At 39.3% G+C, this 22826-nt stretch overlaps 1 protein-coding gene and 1 long non-coding RNA gene across 2 annotated transcripts; one reads left to right on the plus strand and one right to left on the minus strand.

The window, feature by feature from the left end:
* Positions 1-589: 589 nt before the first annotated feature.
* Positions 590-3541, minus strand: LOC112178010 (WAT1-related protein At1g25270). Its single transcript, XM_024316232.2, has 7 exons — positions 3237-3541; positions 2773-2835; positions 2530-2646; positions 2156-2426; positions 1817-1975; positions 1502-1653; positions 590-1123 (listed from the first exon to the last, which is right to left on the minus strand). Exons 1-7 carry the CDS (start codon positions 3428-3430, stop codon positions 916-918), a joined length of 1164 nt encoding a protein of 387 aa, XP_024172000.1. The 5' UTR covers positions 3431-3541; the 3' UTR covers positions 590-915.
* Positions 3542-9569: 6028 nt separating this feature from the next.
* Positions 9570-10129, plus strand: LOC121050523. Its single transcript, XR_005803235.1, has 3 exons — positions 9570-9597; positions 9759-9827; positions 10045-10129. It is a non-coding gene; the product is annotated as an uncharacterized LOC121050523 (long non-coding RNA).
* Positions 10130-22826: the final 12697 nt, after the last annotated feature.

Raw genomic sequence — 22826 nt, forward strand, 5'->3', positions numbered from 1 at the left:
AGGCTTACGCCTTAGTGAGGCTCTCCCGAAAACGCCTCGGGGTACGCCTTAGCGTTTTAAAACATTGCATGTTTGTGAAAGAGTCTTGACTGCATGTACTTTCCATCGCAGCCATCAAGTGGGCGGGTTGATAAAGAGTTTGCAGACATAGTCATAGATAAGTGGCATGATTACGTGAGGCTGGGGTTTCCCTTTTTGGACGCTGCTGCAGAATAACTCCAAATGCCATCAGGGCAATATCTAAGGCTTTCTAACGAAGCTAGTCTTTTGCATTAACAACTCTTAGTTGAGTTCCAAAACCGAGGTGTAAATATTTGTAATCCGATGCTAACAATAAGGGCACGTGTCATTTTCATTTCCTTGTTTTGTAACTCAGGAAGTAGCAGATTACTATCACCACGGTGCTGCTGTGTATGATGACTGGTGAGGTTGTTTCACATCCAATAACAGTGCTTGTTACCTTTCAAAATTAAATCTCTGAAACGTTCCGTAGTGTGTAGTGTGTACTAAACAAATTTCTGAAATTAGATTGGCATCGTACCAAGTCAATTGAATACTGCATGCTGCTTCCGATCATAAATAGAAAAAGAAGAAATCCAAAACTCTGCAGCTGTTAGAATTAGATCCTATCTCTTCATTCACTTGCATAACGTAGCAACTACTCTACTTCAAACTGTTTCTACTTCCAACAAGATTAAATCTCTCACAAAGTAATGCATTACATGAAACACGATTATTCCAGCCGACTGCTTTAGGCTACGTACCAACCAGTTGAGCAGCAAATGGTCCATGTACGTATACTTTTAGCAGCACTCTTGCACGTACTCTTCACACCTGCCCTGTGCATATTCCTTATTTAAACTCTTCATCCGTCGCAGTTGAAGCAACATCTGGAACTGAAAACCATTAAGGTTATCAATTATTTGTCACATTTCTGTCATTGATGTGGTTCATGTCCTCCATAGAAGATGATGTAATGACTTCGATCGTAGGAGATTGGTGTTCATCTTGGCATTGGAGGCTTGCTGTCGCCGGTAATGGAGTTATCTGATTCTTCATTTCCTTACTCTTACCCCACAATACCATGTATAGTCCACTCACAACCAGCAATCCACCTAGTACACTGTCATTTCCAGATGCATATATAAATATTTGGTAAATTTCTTATTTGTTAATAAGCCTAAAATATGTTTAAATACAAGAGAACAATTACCACACTATTTAGAAGGCCATGCCAAACTGGTATTCACAGTTCTTATGAATGTAATGTTGAGCAATTGAGTATTTGCATTTTATTTTCAGATTTTCTAGCTGTTTCCTTTTCCATAAAGGTTTTGCGTTCGTAATTTTGGGAAATTTAGCCTATAACCTATGAAATTTATTGCCTTCAATGTATATTACTTCACTTATATTGAAGCTGGTAAGTTGTAATTCTGTATAGGGTTTGTTGTTAAAATTCAAGAAGCTCGCAACTATGTTGCTGCATGACATTAAGTCATACCTTCCAAGGTGCAACTTCTCATCCAGAAGCAGAGACCCAGCAACTGCAACCATCACAAGCAAGAGAGGCTGAAAACTTGCAACGAACACTGGTCCTCCCTTCTTTACGCACCATGCCATTAGAGTCACAGCAATTCCAGAGTTGAAAATACCCTAAACACAGATGAGGATGAGAAAAGAGCCCCGATAAGCTACTGATGAACTACGAATTTATTGCTAGTTAAATCATTATAGGTCAACTTTCTAATTTCCAATTTTAGACCATAACAAGAAAATTTGTTTCCAATAAATTTGGAAACAAATTTTTATCAATTACCGAATAGGACATTGCAAGAAGTTGAATGTTCCATCCCAACTTCCACTGCTTCCAATCCCTATCCATGCAAATGGAAAAAGCTACAGATTGAACTGATCCCATGAAGGCCATTAGAGCTGTGCTCGAGTATAGGTAGGGATATCCCTTATTCATTTTTGCCTGCACTGTTAAATTGAAATAAATACATTTGTGATTTTTTTTTAACTAGATCAAAGGAAACAGTTGAACAATTTAGTAAAGTGAATGATAGCAAAAATAGTGGGAATTGAACTATGAAAGATAAAAGGAATAGTGCAGTAAGTGCAAAAAAGAAAATGAACATTGGAGAGCAAAAATGACCTGGATTATAAGCCAAATAGCGAAAGATGTACAGCTACCCAGAGCCATGCCTGAGCCTAACAAAATACTTCCCGAGTCCTTGTTTGCTGATGATGGAGCTTGACCATGGTTGTTTTTGTCACCGTAATGGCGTAGAAGATTAATGTTTGTAGACCAAATATTAATCTGAAAGCCTTTGTAGAAGGTGAAAAGCATAGCCCCCCCTATCCCCAAAATTGTTCCGACAACTTTAGCTTTCCCGGCATGAGTTCGAATGGCCAATTTCTCCATTCTGAAATGTGTGTGTGTGTGTGTAGCAAGTGATTAGCAATATGAACTCGACATGCATACGCAAATCCAACCATTAGAGTGCAAATTATAAATGAGTGCATTACCTCAAAGAAGTGGAAAGGATAAACGTAATCGCTGGAACAAGGTTAAATATAGCTACTGAATATGTTGCTGATGTTTTGGCTAGGCTCTCGATATACAAATTTTGTGCTACTGTTCCCCTACAATAAATAATCACTAGATTCATTAATTAGTTATTTGTCATTAGATTGTTGATTTACCAAAATTGAATTATGAATATGACAGCGCACTGATAAGCATAAGGTTCAACAAGGCAAGTTTTTTACCCAAATAGCCCAGTTAGAAAAGACTGAAAGAGTACAGTCCATGTAAGGTTTCTCCAGCTTTTCCTGAAATTGAAAACAACTATTGATAAAGATGTTATAACCGTACGCTAATAATGATCATAAAAACTCATCTAAATATGAATCAGTAGTACCATATATGTTGGCTTTTAAGCTAGAACTGCATCATGTAATACATCTGAAATCCTTCTGAATTCTCTCTTTGCAATGCCAGATATTAGGAAATTAAACCTCCCCGAAAAATTTTTAAAAAAATAAAAAATCTACCCGTTCTCATCCTTTTAATTAATGATGCCTCACTTACATTTAGTGGTATAAGTGATCACAAAGAATTGAATTTTGTTTCCCTTATTAGTTATAAGAGAGAGAATATCAGAGGCTCCCAAAAAACAACTGATAAAAACGGCCACAGAGATGAGTATGGTAGCTACAGAAAGGAAAAGTACCTTATTTCGAAAACGAGAGCAAGAGGAGTCATGAAGGCAGCAGCAAACACCATGCGGTAGGCAATGAGAATCCTGAAATTTATGCCATCATTTGCCACTAATTTGTACAATACATTCATCCCTGCAAATAGACTCTGAACCAACACCATAACCATAACAGGCTTCATCCCCTCCATTGCCTTACAATTCTGCATGGTGTCCTATCGATCTTCTCTCTTAATATGAGAGAATGATCAGTAGCTAGCCGCCTATCAGATTAGTATCGATCAGTATTGTGATTATTCTTTTCAGGCTTAGGGTTGAGGGTTTCTGGTTTTCCCTTTTTTTGAGTACATGCACCCTACGACTTGATGTGGCGGTCATGTATAACAACTTCATCATAATTCTAGTGTGACCGTTGACTGTCTACAATACTACATGGTCTTAACAAAAATCAGAGATATCCAAGGCATGGGTGTAGGAGTTGATGTGATCCTTGACATTAGTATTCATAGTTATTAAATTCTTTCCTTAAATCTTTCAAGCATTGATTTATGTCCATTTGTTTTTCTTTTGCTGAAACGAATGTCCTTAAATTTTTCAAGCATTGAATTATGTCAATTTTTTTTTTCTTTTGCTCAAATGGTTAAAAAACATTTTTTGTTAAATAGTACTGGCCTCTTGACACCCGCTCCGTGTGTCAATTGACATTTTTTATTTAAAAAAAGGACTAATATTGTAAACGTGCGTAAGTTTAAAACTAATTAAGAGGAAAAAAAATTAGAGAAAATTGGTGCCTTAGATTAGCATTTTTTTTTTCTTTGCTTAGTGACTTTACTTCTGACTACCCGAGGATTGTGGGTTAGCCACTAATTCCAGTGGTACGATATTCTTGGACTTAATATTTTCATATCTTGACAACGATACGTACGCTTGGGTAAATGTGAATTAAGTCAATGACGCCGTTGCCGGGGATTAGGGTTTAATAGCCTTAATCCCTTGGTGAATCGGTTCTTTAGGTCACTTTAGCATATTTTTATTTCTTTGTTATAAAAAAAAAAAAAACAGAATTGTGTTTAAGGATATTTCTATTTGTGTTTGGCCAAAACTCTAGGTTACTTAACCTAGTGGTAATAGGGTTTAATTAGAAGAGTCTAGAGATTATCTTTTCTTGTATGATTCTAACTCTATGCATTGTAATCCTCTATATAAAGAGGCCCCTATTATCAATGAGAACACACAGCAATTTTCTCTCAATTTCAGTTTCTCTACAACACGTTATCAGCACGAAGCCCTAACCCTAAAACCCTAAATTCATAGCCTTCAAATCCCAGGAACCATCTCCGCCCACCTTGAAGTTTTCACCTCCAGGAGCCCAGAACCGACGGCGCTGCCCCTAGAACCGGCCAGAATCGACCTGAACCGGCCACTAGAAGAGACCAAACCGGCCTCCTAAGAAGGATCCGAGATCTCCTGCCTGGTTTGCCACCTTCCAATCCACCTTGCACTGCCATCTTCTGTCAATAGCTGAACCTCGTCCCCAGACTCCAGGAACCGGCCCTGACCAGAACCGGCCTGGAAACAACCAAACAGTCTGCCTGAATCTGCCGCACCTTTGAACCGCCGTCTGCCTCTCCAGCCTCTACCTTCAGCCCTGTGAAGCCCAGCCCAAAGACAGAAGCCCTAAGCCTAGAAGCACAGAAGCGACTCGGCCCAAAGACAGAAGCCCAGAAGCCTGAAGCCCACTGACGTCATCCCTGCATCATTAGCTACGTCAGCATCCACGTCAGCCTCCAGTAAGCGCCCAGTCAGCCTGCCACGTCAGCTTCAGAGCGCCACCTCAACACCTGGCAGCCACGTCAGCACCTGCAGTCAACGCTGGTCAACGGCCAATCAACGCCGATCAACACTTTTTTGGTGACTTTTCCGGCCACTTTTCGGGCAACATTTTTCCGGCCAACTTTTCGGTTAAGATTTCCGGCAATTTTTCAAGGTAAACTTTTCTAAAAGTTCCCTTTTTTAAAAGTTTTTATTACTTTTCTCTTCTTTTTATCGGGGACTTCCAACATCCCTTCTTCTACCCCTCTTTCTTCTTCATAGGGGAGACCCAAAAGCCGAACTGTGGGGGTTCGTGCTCACTCCAAGCTTGGAGCTTGTAGGGTCCTCCAAACTTAGAATTTGTTGAGAAGAAAACGATCGACCACATACATCGTTGTTTCGATCTAATCCAAAACCCCTCTTGGAATCGGATTTTTCTTGGAAGCGACTATGCTCAGAAAATCCCTAATTTCTTGGAAACGACTACTCTCAGGAATTTAATAGTTTTTCGTGGTAGCCTTTTCGCTCCGAAACTAACCCTGATCTTGTGTTGTTTTTCAGGATGAGTTACCTGAACAAGTTGAAGTTTGTTCCACTAGAGACAACCGGTGTAGGATACCATACATGGGTCCGAGATGTGCACCAACATCTTAAGGCTGATTGACAGGACCCGCCCCCGGATTTCACCTTGAAATCCAAAGTGGCCCTGCAGAGTCCACCTTAGAAGAAATTTTTCCAAAAATTTGGCAGAACTTCCCCTAGAATGGACTACCCAAAACCTGGAGAAATGAAATTTATACTTCTAAATTACCCATCCTTATTCTCTTGGAGCCACCCTGCTCTCCAAATCACAACATCTTCCAATTCACATTACACAAATCTCAACTTAATAACATTAATCCCACAGGTAATTAGAGCAATTCTAATAAAAATGGTAAACAAGGAAAACCTAATTCAAAGGAAACCGCGGAAGCCATGCTGTTGACTATGCCTCAACTCCATGTACGCCCGACCTCAACTAATTTCGCCTGCAAACTGGGCATTTGAAACCGAAGGGCCCAGGGGAAAAGTATTGAAAACACGTTAGTGTGAGTGGACAAAAATAAATAAATAAGATGATTTAAATGAAGCAATCTTAAATACTTTTCCCACTTATTTAAATTTATAAAACTTTGATGCATGCAACGTTTATAAAACTTATTTCTTTAAACTCAAAAACTCGTGAAAAACATACCAGCCCCGCTGGTTAAGAGAAATCGGACTAGCCCCGCTAGTCAAGTAATAATATAAAAGTAGGGGAAGAAGATAGACATACGAATGAGCCTCCCAGGCTCGGGTGATAGCCTTCCAGGCTAAAGTACTCCCATATACTCCCGTTATATACCAGCACGCCACTAAGTGTAGCGATTAGAATACTGGGCTTCAGCATTACTGTCACAAAGACAGTAACCAGCGCCACAAAGGCGGACGGGCTTCGGTGATCCCATCACCTCGCCACAAAGGCGGAAGATCAATGCTAGCAATGATAATAGTCACCCAAAGTATGGCAAAAGAAAATCCGAAAACCACATAAATCCATAAAGCTTCCCCCAAATTCTCACAGTAAGGCGAAATATCATCGACGTGTCTCACACGCCAAAAGTATCTCAAAATCAATAGCAGAAAGGCGAGATCAAACAAAATCATAATTCTCAAACCGAAATCATTACTAAGGCATTCCTAATGCCAAAACCAAGATCGAATAAATAAACAAGAATTAATTCCATCGAAATCCCATTTCGAAAATCTTTCAGAAATCTCAAATCGACGAATAGAAATATAATTAAATAGTATAATTCCTGAAATCACCTCGGAAAATAATTCATTGAAAATCACATAATCATAATTTCAAATAATAATCAATCTCTGAAAATCAATTCATATTCTCAAAAATAAATCATAAATCCAAACCCGAGCATAATAAGTTCATATCCGAAACTCATGAAAAATCAATGTCAAATTATAATCCAAGACAAAATATCATGCTCGACAAATAAACGATAATTAAATAAATCAATAATTTCAAAATAAATGCATGCATCATTATTTAAAACAAAAGTCCACTCACAGTACTATTTAGGCGTTCACGCGTACAAGTTCCTTCGTCGAGCAATAGCTCGGTACGTCGCCCTGTACACAAATATATTCCGTGAATAACTATTCTAATTAAATACGATTCTCAAAATCGAATCCTCATAGATCATCTCTCTCTTATAACTACTCCACCAGCCCTAAATAGAAACATCTCCAACTAACTGTCTGACAAAACCTCATGACAATCTCATTACAGATACAACATTGCGCAAATTTTCCAAACCCTGTATATACCAAATCCTTTAATGGACTACGATGTCTCTAACAACACTAGTAGATGTTCCAAATTTGATCCAAGAGTTGACCAACTAGATTAGAAACTCAATACTTGAAATGAACGATTCTCAAACTGAAACCTTGCCAGTCATAATAATTTGATCGATTCCATAGCAACCGAACTCAAACATTCTAAAAGAGAGAGTTTTCCTAACTAATTAAGAAAGCTATTTTATTTTGGATTGATCAAAATTCGAGTCTAGCATCTAGTAATTCAGATTGTGGTGCTCTCGGTAGTTAGAATTACATGAGTATATGAATTAAGAATATCATTTGGGGCAATAGAGATCAACGAGAACGACATGGATTTAACCAGATTTCAGATTTATGACTATTAAAGAAGTGTAGCCTCAGCTAAGAACAATTTGAGTGTGATGCATCTTCTTCCGGATATGATTCGTTGAGCTAGAGTAGAGTTAGTAGTTATCATTCTTTTTGCTTGCACCGGATTTCTGAAGACTTGGTACATAACATGGTAGTTAAGTGAGTACTAACTTGTGAGAAATAGTAGCAGTTTGATTGGAGACATTGGTAATTAGTAAATCTCTTGAGACACCTTTGATTTAGAAAAGTTTTTCACATTATCGTATTTATAAAAGTTTTCGAGTGAGGTGTTATATGTGTGGCCAGTAAGGTAGCTATCAAATGAGTTTTCTTAGTCGACTCGAAATGTCATCTCAAGGCTGGACCAATGATTTTAGTCAGGTATCAAAGTAGTACAGCGGAAGTGTATTGACCCCATAACCTACTTGATTAAAAACTTATAGGTTCGTTCGAGGTTGACTGACATGCTAAAAGCAAGCGCATAATTTAACCCTGAAAATGTGATCGTTAGTATAGAATAAGTAGGGATCGTTCTAGCTGGGGATTGAGGGTACACCTGTAATTGCAAAAACAACTAAAGAATTAAAATAAGTATAAAATATTATTTACAAAAATAAAACAAGGAAAGAAATATATACAAGTAAACACAATTAGGGTTAGAATTAATAAATTGAAAATTAAAATAAATAAAATAAAAGAAAGGTAAAAAAATATATACAAGGGTGGAACGCAAGGAACAAAGATCAAATCCACAATCATATGAATGAAATCCAATCACAATTCCTATAGTTGATTTTCTATGTCATGAGAAAGAAGTTGACCATGTGAAACGTTAGAAAGCAAACGATTTCCCATTTTTTACTTTCCTTCAATAATTAATCTAAGTGAAAGCACCTAAATCAATCCTATTGAACATGCAATCATAGTCTAGAAAGCTAGCTACTCAAGAACATATTCAATGCATGAAGAACAAAGAAAGGATGTCAACCAAAGTGCACAACCTAGTTATGAATAAGTTCACACTACTACAAATAGCCCATATAAGGACACCATATGAGGACACTTTTTGACCGGGGTGTCCTAATAAGCTTACGAGGACGACTTGAGAAAACAGGAGCAAAATACTGCTGCCCCGCATATTTTTTTTCATCAAAAGTTAAACTTCCCTCTTCGGTTTTTTCCCAAACATATTCGCACTTTGGCCTCTGTTTTACAGTTGACCTCTTTCTTCTCTAGTCTCTCTCTCTCTCTCTCTCTCTCTCTCTCTCTCTGCATCTCTTGATCTCTTCCTCGTCCAACAAATTGGAGCTCTGATTCCTTAGCTCTGAGCAAAACAAATCTCACCACAGCTGGGTACTTCTCTCTCCTCCTCTATCTGCCTATATCTTTTTCTTCTCGCTAGATCTATATGCTCTATCCAGATCATAACGTGGCGATGGCTTTCTCCTATATCCATATCGGAATTAGATGGTATGCCAGGTGGTCGATTCATAATCCTTTATGTGGATGAGATGCTAGAGGTTTAATTTTGTTTTCATCTACTCTTCCGCAGATGCCAAGACCAAACCTTAAGGTCAAAAATCCTCTCAGCAATGCCGCCCCCGTTGTCTCTCTCCAAATCCCCAACCTCGCCGCTATCCCTAGACGCCTCCAACCCCGTCCGCGATGCCATTGAGGAGCTCCAGCGCTGCCAGCGCACCAATGTTGTACGATTGAGAACCTTTGTCGAAGCTTTCTGCTAACATATGGAGTCAGAGTTGGAATTGAGATTTTGCTTCGCATGTTTAAGCTGTCTCGCAGACAGTCCTACTCTTCCTTGCTCGATCTTAAGGTATAGAGTGGCCTTTTTTTAATTTATATTTGCATTTCGTGGATGATTGGTTTCGTTAATGGTAGTGATGATAGGATTGGGGATGAGAATTAACTGTTCAGGATTAGAAACTATATTCAATTAAATTTATGAAATGAATTTTTTTTTCTTTTGTTCATTAGTGCAATCTGCAACAAGGGATGGAGGGAAATCCTATTGCTGAAATCATCCAACCCATCGATATGATGAAGGTGAGTGTTGAAATGCATCAAGGTAGTAATTTCTGTGAGATTTGGATTGGACCCATGATTCCAACTCGGGTCTTTGAGCTTAAAGTTGGTTTCTTTTGATGGGTTTCAGATCTATGATTTGTGGGTCTATTTCGGATTTTGATTTGATTTAGTGGTGTAATGTGGTTTAATGGGATCGATGGTTTAATTGGTTTTTGTTGTGTTGGTTTTGGTGTAGTTGAGAATTCAATTGGGTCTGGGATCAGCTGGACAAGTTGCCAGGACCATGATCAAGGAGGAGGGTTTTGGTTCATTGTATAAGGTAAGCTTATTTGGTGTGAATACAATTTGACTTTTTGATTCATGATTTACTTGATTTAGTGCTGGATGTGTTGGATGAGGAATTTATATCTGTTTGAGGTCTCGAATTTTATATTCTTCATGCCAATCAGATATGTATTCCTTTCCATTAAAATGGGGATTGTTAGATTGGTCTATATATATATATATATATATCAGGCTGAGACATTAATATATAGATTGGTAAAGGTTAATATATTTTTTTTCCAGACAAGTATCTTGATCTTAACTGTTTATGGTTGCAATTTTTTTTCCCTCCGACTCATATTATTCTCTACACAGGACTTGAGTAACCAACCTAGGTTATTGCAAACCCAACTTTCCGAAATAAAGAAGAAATTAAGGTGAATGCTAGAAAATTGAGTTGTGTTTTCTGGTTTCATTCACTTATGTTGCTGTAGAGCCCTTGGTTAATAATCCCGTACTAATTAATATTATGCAAATCTTGAATTCTGCAGCTGTTGGATGAACCTTGATAAGATCAACAATGTAGATCAGTTGGGGCAAATGGAAGATTCAATTCGAGAATCGTGTAACCAGATTCAAACACATAAGGTATCATCCTGCTTTAGTTGTGGATTATAAGAAATTATGTGTATGCCCTGCTGATGTTAGGATTGTGCTGTTTGAATAATGTCACATGATTAATCTTTTGTATAATTGTGAAATTCTACGGTTAAGCGGTAGATTTCTTTTCCAATTATGATGTTTAAATATATACTTGTCTCTCTCCATCATCATCATCAACATATGTTGCAGTACTTTGAAAGTATATTTCCCCCCTGTACTAATCTCTATTGAATTAAGTTACATTGTATTCCGTTCTACACTGTCCTGAATTAAGTTACATTGTATTCCATTCTACTCTATTGAATTAAGTTACGTTTTTCATTCTACTCAAAAGTTGGATTTCATAATTTCTGTTTTAGCATGGTGACACTGTTTGTGAGTAGTACTATAGCTTTATTTCTTATGTTCTATATAAATAGATTCATTATAATCTCTGACCTCCATATTCTGAAAATAAATTTCTTTGATCAGTAACGTCTTCTAGAAAATGAAGGATTTCTCATAGAAAAATTAGGAACAAGTTATTCTGTTCTCTCTGTCTGTTTCTACCTCTGTCTCTTTCCCTCTCTGGATATCAAAGAGTCTTGCAGACACTGTTTTCTTATACCAAGAATATTGTCCTGTGGATGGTTAATTTAGTTTAATTTGGATCCTTAGCATAATGAAGATATCATATTGTGAGTGGTCCATTCTTCATGATTAATACATGTTTAAAAAGCACAATTTCAAATTGAATCATGTTATGCATCCCATCAGCTCATATGCAGTGGGTTTTCTCTTTTCTATTTCTTTTCGCATAGATTAATGATTTAAGACGCTTTATTTTTTGTAGTGTTATGAACCTCTTCGGTGTTCTCAAGTATAAGAAGATGGGGGAAGACGTTCTTTGTAATTCTGGTCTACCATTTACAATAATCAGGTTTCGAAACATTCTAAGAAACTAAACTAGGGCAGCTTACTAATAAGCTGTATATTCTTAAAATTGTTGTTTATCATGAATATAAGTTATATGTCTTTCAGGGCTGGTAGATTGACAGATGGACCTAGCTTACACATCATATGATCTTAATACATTGCTCAAAGCTACAGCTGGCCAACAATGTGCAGTCCTAATAGGTCAAGGTACGATTATATGTTTACAGAAGTGGAAATGAGCATCAGGTATATAATTATAGGTTTAGTTCCTGAGGCTGAATAACGCTTCCTATAATTATAGGCTTGCTTATGTCATATTTGTTGCAAAAATGCTCCTTTAGGGTTTGTGATGCATCTAAGTCATTCAAAACATTTATTCCAGTTATGAATGTGTTCAAGAACAAAATAAGAAAGGCAAACTGAGATACCATAATAATAACGATAAAAATTACATTTTTTGTTTGAAGTTGTCTATTCTAGGCTCCTGCAGTTCAATATTATTGACGCTCTCTATTTGCTGAATCCAGTCTAGTTCCGGGAACATTTCTCAAAAACCTAGAAATTAGCCACACATTGAGCCACTTTCAATATGTGGGGAGGATTATTTAGTTTGGTGGAATGTGTGGTGATTTACATAAGGAATTGCACTAGATACCAATATATTAGGTTTTCCTGGTATGCATGGCTTTGGTTTAGGAAAGGATATTACCTGTGTATAGTGTTAGTAGTCCTTTGTATCTTATGCCTTTATTTTGATGGGTTTAATTATTTATGTGATCCAGTAGATACACTAGTTGGAGAGGTTAGCAGACTTGTTGTTGCTGAAGCTTGCATACAGGCCCTGGACATAAAATGCACTGAAGGAAAAATATTTGAAGTCAACTCAGTTGAGGTAACAATCTCTTTGTAACAATCCTACAGAGCATATATATATATATATATATATATATATATAAATCATGTTAAGTATTAAGTATTTGCCATTTAGTTACTTTCAACTTTCATTTTTTTTTGTCAGTAGCGTTATGTTTTCAACTTGTTTGGCAGAGCTATAATGGTTTGTTTTCAACTACCTCCATCTTAAATATAAGTGAATGTCACTCAAGTTTTAAATTCTGATTGTGATGATAATGGATGCATTTAACTATAATGGTTTGTTTTCTAATGGATCATATGAAATGACTTTTTTTTCTTCCCCAAATTTCACCACAAGAACCAAAGGTGGTTGATCTTGCTCGATTCCTGACTAAAAGTGGGACCTGTATGTAAGGAGCAGAAAGCTAAAGTTACCTAAACTCCACAGCTAAACTTACTTCAACTTCACTAAATAACATGTATTTGATCTTTTCTTTGCGGTTGAATCTCTGTTAATCAATTAGTAGGTCCTTTTGCACCTCATAGATAGGATTCATACTAATTATAATTTTCTGGTGATTGTTTAGCTGATCAAGATGGAGGCTGATATCCTCCTATCTCTGAAATTTGAAATGGGAAATCTCAATGTTGGTACATCCTTGAGGTAATGATGGTCTACACTCATTTCTGGTTGCTTATTACGGCTGCTCAACAAGCCTAAAATGGTGACTAATTGTTGCTCATTTGACATTATTTTTGGCAGAAAATTCATTGATCTTGCTCAAGGGAGTTACTACAAACTAAGTTTCCTTTGTAACCTCTCTCTTACATATTTGGATTTGCCAAGTTGATACTATCTGATATTGACTGCTTGCTCTTTTGTGTTTTCTGCAAACTCCTAATATGCAGTTTGAGACTTTAAGGACATTGTATCAATTATCTAAATATCTGTTTATTGGCTTGTTTGTTTAGGTTCTTATTTTGTCAAGGGCAGATCATTGGAGTTCCTTTGGCTTTGCATCTATTCAAGGTTTATAGAACATACCTAATGAGAAAATTAGTGTAGTAGTTACTATACTTTGTAAATTTCTTTGTAGTTGACTCTCCTTAGATCGGATCTTAATTAGTATACATATTGTAATAGTGTATTTTGGTGACTAATATATTGCTTTTGGTGCTTTTGAGAATGCTTGTGATATTTTTTTTTTGCATGGTTTTCAACATTTAAGGACACTGGAAAAGAGTCCTCTTTTCCCTACCAGGACACTTAAACTGTGTCCTTAAAAATCCAAATCAAGTGTCCTCGTATACAATAGAGGACACATTTTTCTTGATATAGAATGCATTTTATGTGTCCTCTATTGTATACGAGGACACTTGATTTGGACTTTTAAGGACACAGTTTAAGTGTCCTAGTAGGGAAAAGAGGACTCTTTTCCAGTGTCCTTGTATATGACTTACAATGACTGCTGGATAGAGGACTCTTTTTTAGAGAGTCCTTAAATGTATTAGAGGACTCTTTTCCAGTGTCCTTATATGTAGTTTTTGTAGTAGTGTCACCTATTTGCAATCCTCCTTAATTGATTTCGACTTTTGTCCAAAGCCTTTACTACTTAAATCTAGCTCCAATTACATGCATATATCCTAAGTTGGCCACCAAAGAACACAAACATGCAAAAGTTTTCTGTAATCCAAAATCAAGCAAGCAATCTCACATAAGCAACATATAAATCAACATCAAGAAATCACAACTTTATTTCAAAACATATAAATGGGCTTTAAACTTTGCCCTTAATATTTATGTCAACTAGAAATCAAGTTCATACGAAATCAAAACAAAGAAAACCAAAAAGGTTACAAGGAATAAGATAGAATTACACATGAAGGATGAATGGTGGAAAGCTTGAGACGTTGGTCTTGGATCTTGAAAGCAAGGCTCCAAAGCTTCACGACACAAGGTGGATGATGGCCGCTAGGAGGCGTCATGGCTTCTTCTTCTCTTCTTCTCTTTGCTTGAAGACGCAGAGACTTGAAACTAGAGGATGGAGAGAAAGCTTGACGTTATGGAGAGAATTTTCTAAATGAATAGGTGTGGTGTGGTGTGGTGGTGTTGTTGTTGTTGTTTATATAGGGGAAGGCAAGGCTTCATGAATTTAATTTCCAAAGAAATTTCTAGTTGCACCACACAGCTTCGACCAATCACGTAGCGCCACGTCAGCTCTGTTGTGTCATCCAACCAATCAAAAAGCTCCAAAATCAATCCCTAATATTTTGTTGCTGATTTTCCCATGATTTAATCTGATTTTGTTCACAATTTTCGGCCAAATATCTAGGCATGAACCTAGACAATGTATCTGGATGCATTTTGGACCTTTTCTCCCTTAAATCTCTCCATGACTTTATCCTTAACATACTCCCCTTGATTTTCTCTTGATTTTCACATTAAAATTGCAGATTTTATTCTCTAATTTCAGCCAACATATCTTGAGGGAATTAAGGAATGAAGCTGGACTTGTTTTGAGTTTTTTCTTGTTGCACAATCCCTTGAAACTCTCCCTAGAATATCTCCAACGTTTTTCCTTGATTTCTTCTTGCAAAAATCAGATTTAATCTCCCATAATATCTCCCACATCATCTTCAAGCCATGTGGTCTCCTAATGCCTTTAGGTTTCCTAGCCTCATCAGGATTCCTGCGTTGACCAGGATTCCTAGTCGGACTAGGAAAACTCCATTTCTTCATTTCAGCTCATTTCAGCTCCATTTATTCCAATGTATCTAGAAAATAGAAACTAAATTAAAAATGATTAAGTAAAGGAAATAACTAAGCAAAATACGGGGAAATAATTATTAAAATATGGCATAAAAATGCTCCTATCAAATTCCCCCACACTTAGCTTTGCTAGTCCCTTAGCAAAATCAAAACAAATAAACTAAAAACATAGACTCAGACTCAATGAAAACTTAAAGAAACAAAATAAAAAACATTACGACATACAATGACTCTATTGCCCTTCAACGTTTAGTCTCAGAAATCTCTTACTTTCACAACATCAAGATTAGCACTCAACAAAGAATCAATATTCAGGCATTCGACAGTTAATTCAAACATATGATCCACACATACATAAGTAGGACTTGGTGGTGACAATGGTGATGGGGTGGAGCTTAGCATGTTTCAGACAAGTATGATTCATATCCTCACAAGGTATATTCACTCTTTCTTCTCTCAGATCAAGGCAATGCTTTAGTAATGATTTCGGTTTGAGAATTATGATTTTGTTTGATCTCGCCTTTCTGCTATTGATTTTGAGATACTTTTGGCGTGTGAGACACGTCGATGATATTTCGCCTTATTGTGAGAATTTGGGGGAAGCTTTATGGATTTATGTGGTTTTCGGATTTTCTTTTGCCATATTTTGGGTGACTATTATCATTGCTAGCATTGATCTTCCGCCTTTGTGGCGAGGTGATGGGATCACCGAAGCCCGTCCGCCTTTGTGGCACTGGTTACTGTCTTTGTGACAGTAATGCTGAAGCCCAGTATCCTAATCGCTACACTTAGTGGCGTGTGGGTATATAACGGGAGTATATGGGAGTATTTTAGCCTGGGAGGCTATCACCCAAGCCTGGGAGGCTCATTCGTATGGCTATCTTCTTCCCCTACTTTTATATTATTACTTGACTAGCGGGGCTAGTCCGATTTCTCTTAACCAGCGGGGCTGGTATGTTTTTCACGAGTTTTTGAGTTTAAAGAAATAAGTTTTATAAACGTTGCATGCATCAAAGTTTTATAAATTTAAATAAGTGCGAAAAGTATTTAAGATTGCTTCATTTAAATTATCTTATTTATTTATTTTTGTCCACTCACACTAACGTGTTTTCAATACTTTTCCCTTGGGCCCTTCGGTTTCAAATGCCCAGTTTGCAGGCGAAATTAGTTGAGGTCGGGCGTACATGGAGTTGAGGCATAGTCAACAGCATGGCTTCCGCGGTTTCCTTTGAATTAGGTTTTCCTTGTTTACCATTTTTATTAGAATTGCTCTGATTACCTGTGGGATTAATGTTATTAAGTTGAGATTTGTGTAATGTGAATTGGAAGATGTTGTGATTTGGGGAGCAGGGTGGCTCCAGGAGAATAAGGATGGGTAATTTAGAAGTGTAAATTTCATTTCTCCAGGTTTTGGGTAGTCCATTCTAGGGGAAGTTCTGCCAAATTTTTGGAAGAATTTCTTCTAAGGTGGACCCCGCAGGGCCACTTCGGATTTCAGGGTGAAATCCGGGGGCGGGTCCTGTCAGTTGGTATCAGAGCAGTATAGCGGAAGTGTATTGAGCCCATAACCTACTTGATTAAGAACTTATAGGTTCGTTTGAGGTTGACTTTATATGTTTGACAACTATGGGATCTTTATGTGAACGACTAAGGAAGGAAGTGCTGTGTTGTGGTAGTGCTAGGTGATGTGGTTATGATCTTAGTTAAAAATCTTTGAGTTATGGCGAAGGTTTGGTAGTAGTTTTCCTTACTGGGCAACGCTAGTCAACAAGTTTCGGGATTCTAGTAGCATTCTATGATGGGTTTCTCGATAAGTCTTTTGAGGATTATGAAAGAATTTCTTTCCTGAAAGTTACAGTGAACAGTAACTTTAGTATTTAGGCTATAACTTTCACATACAAACTCCGATTTTTACATGAACAATAACTTTAGAAAGTTACCGTGAACAGTAACTATAGAAAGTTTCCATGAACAGTAACTTTAGTATTTAGACTATAACTTTCACATACAAACTCCGATTTTTACGTACCACATATGCACTTGCTCGGTTTAATGTCTTCTACAATTTTCATGAAGGAAATTTTCTCAAATTTTGACCCGAACAAAAAGTCAACTTTTAGGACCACTAAAAGTACCGAAACGATAGTAAAAGTGAAAATAGTTGTCGTTTACCGTCCAAATGACTAGTAAACGGGTAAATTAAGATACGGGACGTTACACTGATGGACTTCTCGAAGCCATCCAAGAGCCTAGTCAGAACGTGCTCTCCATTGAGCAAGCTACTGCTTTTGAAGCAAATCAAGCTAAAGCCATCATTCTCATGACAAGGCACATGAATGACGCACTCCAAAGTGAATACCTCAATGAGGAAGACCCAAGAAAGCTATGGGTAGAACTTGAGTAGCGATTTGGCAACGTTCGTGACTCCCTGCTTCTTGATTTAGAAGTGCGATGACATAGCCTCCGCTTTTGTGATTTCAAGTCTGTGCTTGATTATAACTCGGAAGCTCTTCGTATCAAGTCTCTGATGGAGTTTTGTGGCCAAGCCATAACTGATACGATGTTGATCGAGAAGACTCTCTCTACCTTCCCCGTTTCTGCCCTGATGATTTCAAAGAATTATTGGATTGATGTGAAAGCAGGACGTATCACAAGATTTCATGAGCTTATTGGTGCCATGAACGTAGCTGAAAAGCACGACAACATACTTGTGAAGAACTATAACACTAGACCCGTGGGAACTAAGTCTATTCCAGAGTTTAACTATAGTCGCGCCCCCAAGGGAGGACGCAAGGAGCGAAACCCTAAGAGTAGGGATAATTCTGGACGTTCTGGTCCATATTCTCGCCCTAAAGAGGAAGGAAATTTCCAAGAGAGGTGTGGACGGAACCGTGGAGGTCAATGTGTGAAGAGAGAGAGAGGCGGAGCCTCCGGCTATGGTGGTGACGCCACTAAGAGTAATAGACGTCCAAATCATGCACCAAAAGCATCTCGATCAAGGGAGCCCGACCATAAAGATGTTTGTCTTCGATGTGGATCAAGTGGACATTGGGCAAAGAAGTGTACTGCATCCCAGAACGTTGCCAACGCATACAAGATGTATCGTGAAGCAAGGGAGGCAAATTACATGGAACAAGATCAAGATGGAGATCTCGATCTAAGGGTGGAAGACTACAAGGATCAAGACCCATAAACTGGCGATTTTGATTGAGTCCTTTTATTTTCCAAGAGATGTAGGCAATTGCCATATTACTTTTGTAGTAGATGCTAATGATATTAGTCTTTCTTCAAAGTAGGCGTACTCAATGTAAAAGTGATGTCTAGGAAGGTTTTGAGATAAGTGGTACTTAAGCGAGCTTTGCTCCACCGACATCTCTCTAGTCACCTGGTCACATTTGCATTGAAATTACCAAAAGAAGTTAGACGACTACCATTGTTTTGCATTAACTAGTTTATTGGATTAGATTTTCTTTGGTTAAAGAAACGATGATGTAATTCCGTTTGGCTTATTAATAAAAGTTGAGTTCTTTTCTTTATGACTCTTTAATTACGAGCTTTTCTTTTAGGAATGGATGAACTTCAATGTCTTGCGGATAGTGCGACTACGCACACCATTCTACGACATAGGCAATTATTCTTAGAGATGTTGCCTACATATTCCTCTATGACTACGATGACTGGGCCATCAAGTTTAGTTCAAGGACATGGAATGGCCCAATTCCTTTTGCCCAATGGCACCTTCATTAAAGTCACTGAAGCTCTCTACGCTCCTAAGGCAAATCGAACCTTATTAAGCTTTAAAGATATAAGAGCTAACAGATTCCATGTAGAAACGCATAGTGAGAACGGAATAGAATTCATTTGCATTACCTCTAATGATTGCGGACGAAAGCGCATCTTAGAGAAACTTATGTGTCAATCTAGTAGACTTTATGTCACTACAATTCGACCAATTGAATCCAATAATGTCATCAGAGAAGATCTATTGGATTCCGACACATATTGGCTTTGGCATGACTGACTAGGACATCCTGGTCATGACATGATGCTCCCTATACTTAAGACTTCACACGGGCATCATTTCTTCATAGTGAGAAGAAGCAAGAATCAAAAATTGATTCCAGGACTTAGCAAGATCGCAAAAATTGCAGCTTCTGGCGCTGCTGCTGTCTTGGGCCGCCGAAAGGCCGCCCTTGTCCCTAGTGATGATGCCATAAATGGCGCCAACCATGAGCATGATGCCATGGTTGCTCCTCCTAGTGGCCATGACGCCACACAAACCAATTTCCATGGCTCTAACGCCATAATGGGAGATGTAAACACACACAAACTTTGCTTCTAATAGCGCCACAGACGCTCAGGCCGGACCAAAATCCTCATTGGTTGCATCTAAGGCCCCTCGCTCATTTTGCAAAGCCTATTCCTTCGGGAAATTGGGACCGAGACCATCCTATGCAAAGGATCCTAAAATACTCATTCCGTTCTTACAGAGAATCCAAGGAGATATCTGTGGACCAATTTAACCATCATGCGGACCTTTTAAATACTTTATGGTATTGGTTGATGCGTCGACACGCTGGTCACATGTCGTGATGTTGTCCACTCAAAATGCTGCTTATGCTAAACTCCTCGTCCAGATTATCCGTCTACGGGCTCACTACCCTGACCATCCTATTAAGTCCATTTGACTTATTAATATTGGGGAGTTTACATCGAAAACGTTCGATGACTACTGCATGTCACTGGGGATTGATGAAGAGCATCCAGTTCCCCATGTTCATACCCAAAATGGTCTCGCAGAAGCCTCTATCAAACGACTACAAATGATAGCGCGGACATTGGTTATGCGCACCAATCTCCCTGTTTCTGCTTGGGGATATGCAATATTGCATGCAGCGACGCTGATTCATCTACGACCCACTGCAACCCAATCTTACTCTGCGTTACAGCTAGTGACTGGGTACGAGCCTGATATCTCGCATTTACGCATTTTTGGGTGTGCTATCTATGTGCCTATTACGCCGCCACAGTGTACTAAGATGGGTTCACAACAACGAATGGGCATATACGTTGGATATGAATCTCCAACTATTGTCCGCTATCTTGAACCCTTGACAGGCGATCTCTTTTCAGCTAGATTTGCGGATTGTCACTTTGATGAGACAGTCTTCCCATCGTTATGGGGAGATAAGAACACAGATGTTCAACAGGAACGACAGGAATTGTCGTGGTCTGTCCCCACTATGTCTCATCTTGATCCCCGTACCGCACAGTCCGAACTTGAAGTGCGAAGAATAATCGAGCTCCAGAACGTAGCAGATACTCTGCCTGATGCGTTTTCTGATGTTGCCAAAGTGACGAGATCACACATACCTGCTGCAAACGTGCCTGCAAGGATCGATGTTCCGAATACTGGACATCACGCCACTCCTATGACACCAGGAGATGGAGCCATTGCCCAGCATGGCAATGATGTGGCGTCTATGGCCGCAGGTCCCGCAAGGAAGCCCGGTAGACCAATTGGTTCGAAGGATACTCGCCCTACAAAGAGAGCGAATGATGCACAAACAAATCCTTTGATCATCGATACTCAAAATCCGTCCCATGAGAATGTTCCGGATTATGGTTATGTCCAAGAGACATCATTGGGGGACGCCTCAATGTCAGAACCTATCCCTGAGAATGTAGAGATCTATGTAAATTACACTAGTGTACATGGGACGTGGGAAATAAACTCCATAATCATTGATGATATATTCGCGTATTCAGTGGCGCGTGAGATTATTGAGACCGATGACATCGAACCATGCTCCGTTGATGAATGCCAACGTAGAGCTAATTGGCCAAAATGGAAAGATGCGATCCAGGCAGAACTTGATTCTCTAGCGAAAAGAAAGGTATTTGGCAAAGTTGTACCAATACCGCCCAACACCAAACCAGTTGGTCACAAATGGGTATTCGTTAGAAAGCGTAATGAGAAAAACGAGATTGTAAGATACAAAGCTCGCTGTTAATGCTTGGATCCGTGGGGATCTAATTAACGATAAGTAAAGAGAGAGAGAGAGAGAGAGAGAGAGAGAGTGACACAAGTGAAGTATAGTGGTTCACCTCCCGCCTTAGCGGGAGACTACGTCCACTTGAAAGCTTATACTAGTGTGTCGAGCCTTGCGGCCTAACAAGATTACAAGAGATGTAATGGAGTTATGTTGGATTGTGTTTAAGTGGGAGGAGGCATTCCTTTTATAGGTGAAGGAAGCCCCCTCATTTACATTTTCTTAGATGTGGGACTCAAAGCTACTATTCTAGTCTAGAAAGCCTATTTGTGAGGGCATGTTGGCAAGGCCGGGAAGGTGGCTTCCCGGCGACGGATTTGCGACTTCCGGATACCGTAGCGTAGCTTGAACATAGGGCTACAAGATGCATGTCTCGGTTGGGCCTCACCATGGCTTGTGGGTGTCCCAAAGAGGGTGTTACTTATGCTTGGTGATGTAGTAAATACTCCATATTGTTGGAGGTATGTACAAGTCCCCGAAGTCCCCAAGTAAGAGGAGCTTCTTGGTTGGGGAGTTATAACCACGATGTCATCAAGCATAAGTAACCGGGCGGCACGAAGCCCCTACAAGTCCCCGAACTCCGTAAGCAAGAAGGGACTCGTGAACCTGTAGGATTCTCGTAGGATTCTCGTAGGATTCTCGTTGCATTGGGCAACAAATGTGAGTTGCACTTATATGCGTTGGCATATATGAACGTATGGGGTGCATGATACATGTTGATGTATATACTCGAATGGCGCCGAGTACGATCGCTTATGACGTACAAACTCGAGAACGCGTATGGTCGCGTGAGCATATGGATTGCATACGATAAATGTAAGTTGTATGAGCGTTGCGGAGGTAAGCGTTTGTAATTCGTGAGTGTTGAATGCTTGAACGCTTGTGTTTGTTTGGTTGTCGCTCGTATTAATGGAACGTGAAAAGAATTCGATTTGTCACAAGCGACAAATGGTAGAAGAATTCAATGTTCCATTAACGTGTGGTGTGTCGAGTAGACATGAGTGTAAAGTTCGAGGATTGCCGGGCAGGCATGAGCGAAACACTCGGGGTTGCCGGGAAGGCATGAGCCGAAGCTCGGGGGTGCCGGGAAGGCATGAGCGGAAGCTCGTGGGTTGCCGGGAAGGCATGAGCGGGAAGCTCGTGGGTTGCAGGGAAGGCATGAGCGGAAGCTTGTGAGTTGCCGGGAAGGCATGAGCGGGAAGCTCGTGAGCGGAGGCTCCAGGGTTGCCTAGAAGGCATGAGCGGTAAGCTCGTGAGCGGAAGCACGAGGGTGCCGCGAAGGCATGAGCGGTAAGCTCGGGGTTGCCAGGGAGGCATGAGCGGGAAGCTCGTGAGCGGAAGCTCCAGGGTTGCCGAGAAGGCATGAGCGGTAAGCTCGTGAGCGGAAGCTCGAGGGTGCCGCGAAGGCATGAGCGGTAAGCTTGGGGTTGCCGGGGAGGCATGAGCGGGAAGCTCGTGAGTTGCCGGGAAGGCATGAGAGGGAAGCTCGTGAGCGGA

The sequence above is a fragment of the Rosa chinensis genome, chromosome 7, assembly GCF_002994745.2.
Source record: "Rosa chinensis cultivar Old Blush chromosome 7, RchiOBHm-V2, whole genome shotgun sequence".
Lineage (NCBI taxonomy): Eukaryota > Viridiplantae > Streptophyta > Magnoliopsida > Rosales > Rosaceae > Rosa > Rosa chinensis.

What these genes read in the sequence shown, in the direction of transcription:
- LOC112178010 (XM_024316232.2), bottom strand. Translation starts at nt 3,430, where the DNA reads ATGCAGAATTGTAAGGCAATGGAGGGGATGAAGCCTGTTATGGTTATG. An exon ending in ATCCTTTCCACTTCTTTGAG is followed by an intron (nt 2,427 to 2,529) that starts GTAATGCACTCA and finishes CACACATTTCAG; the next exon opens with AATGGAGAAATTGGCCATTC. An exon ending in CTATTTGGCTTATAATCCAG is followed by an intron (nt 1,976 to 2,155) that starts GTCATTTTTGCT and finishes TTAACAGTGCAG; the next exon opens with GCAAAAATGAATAAGGGATA.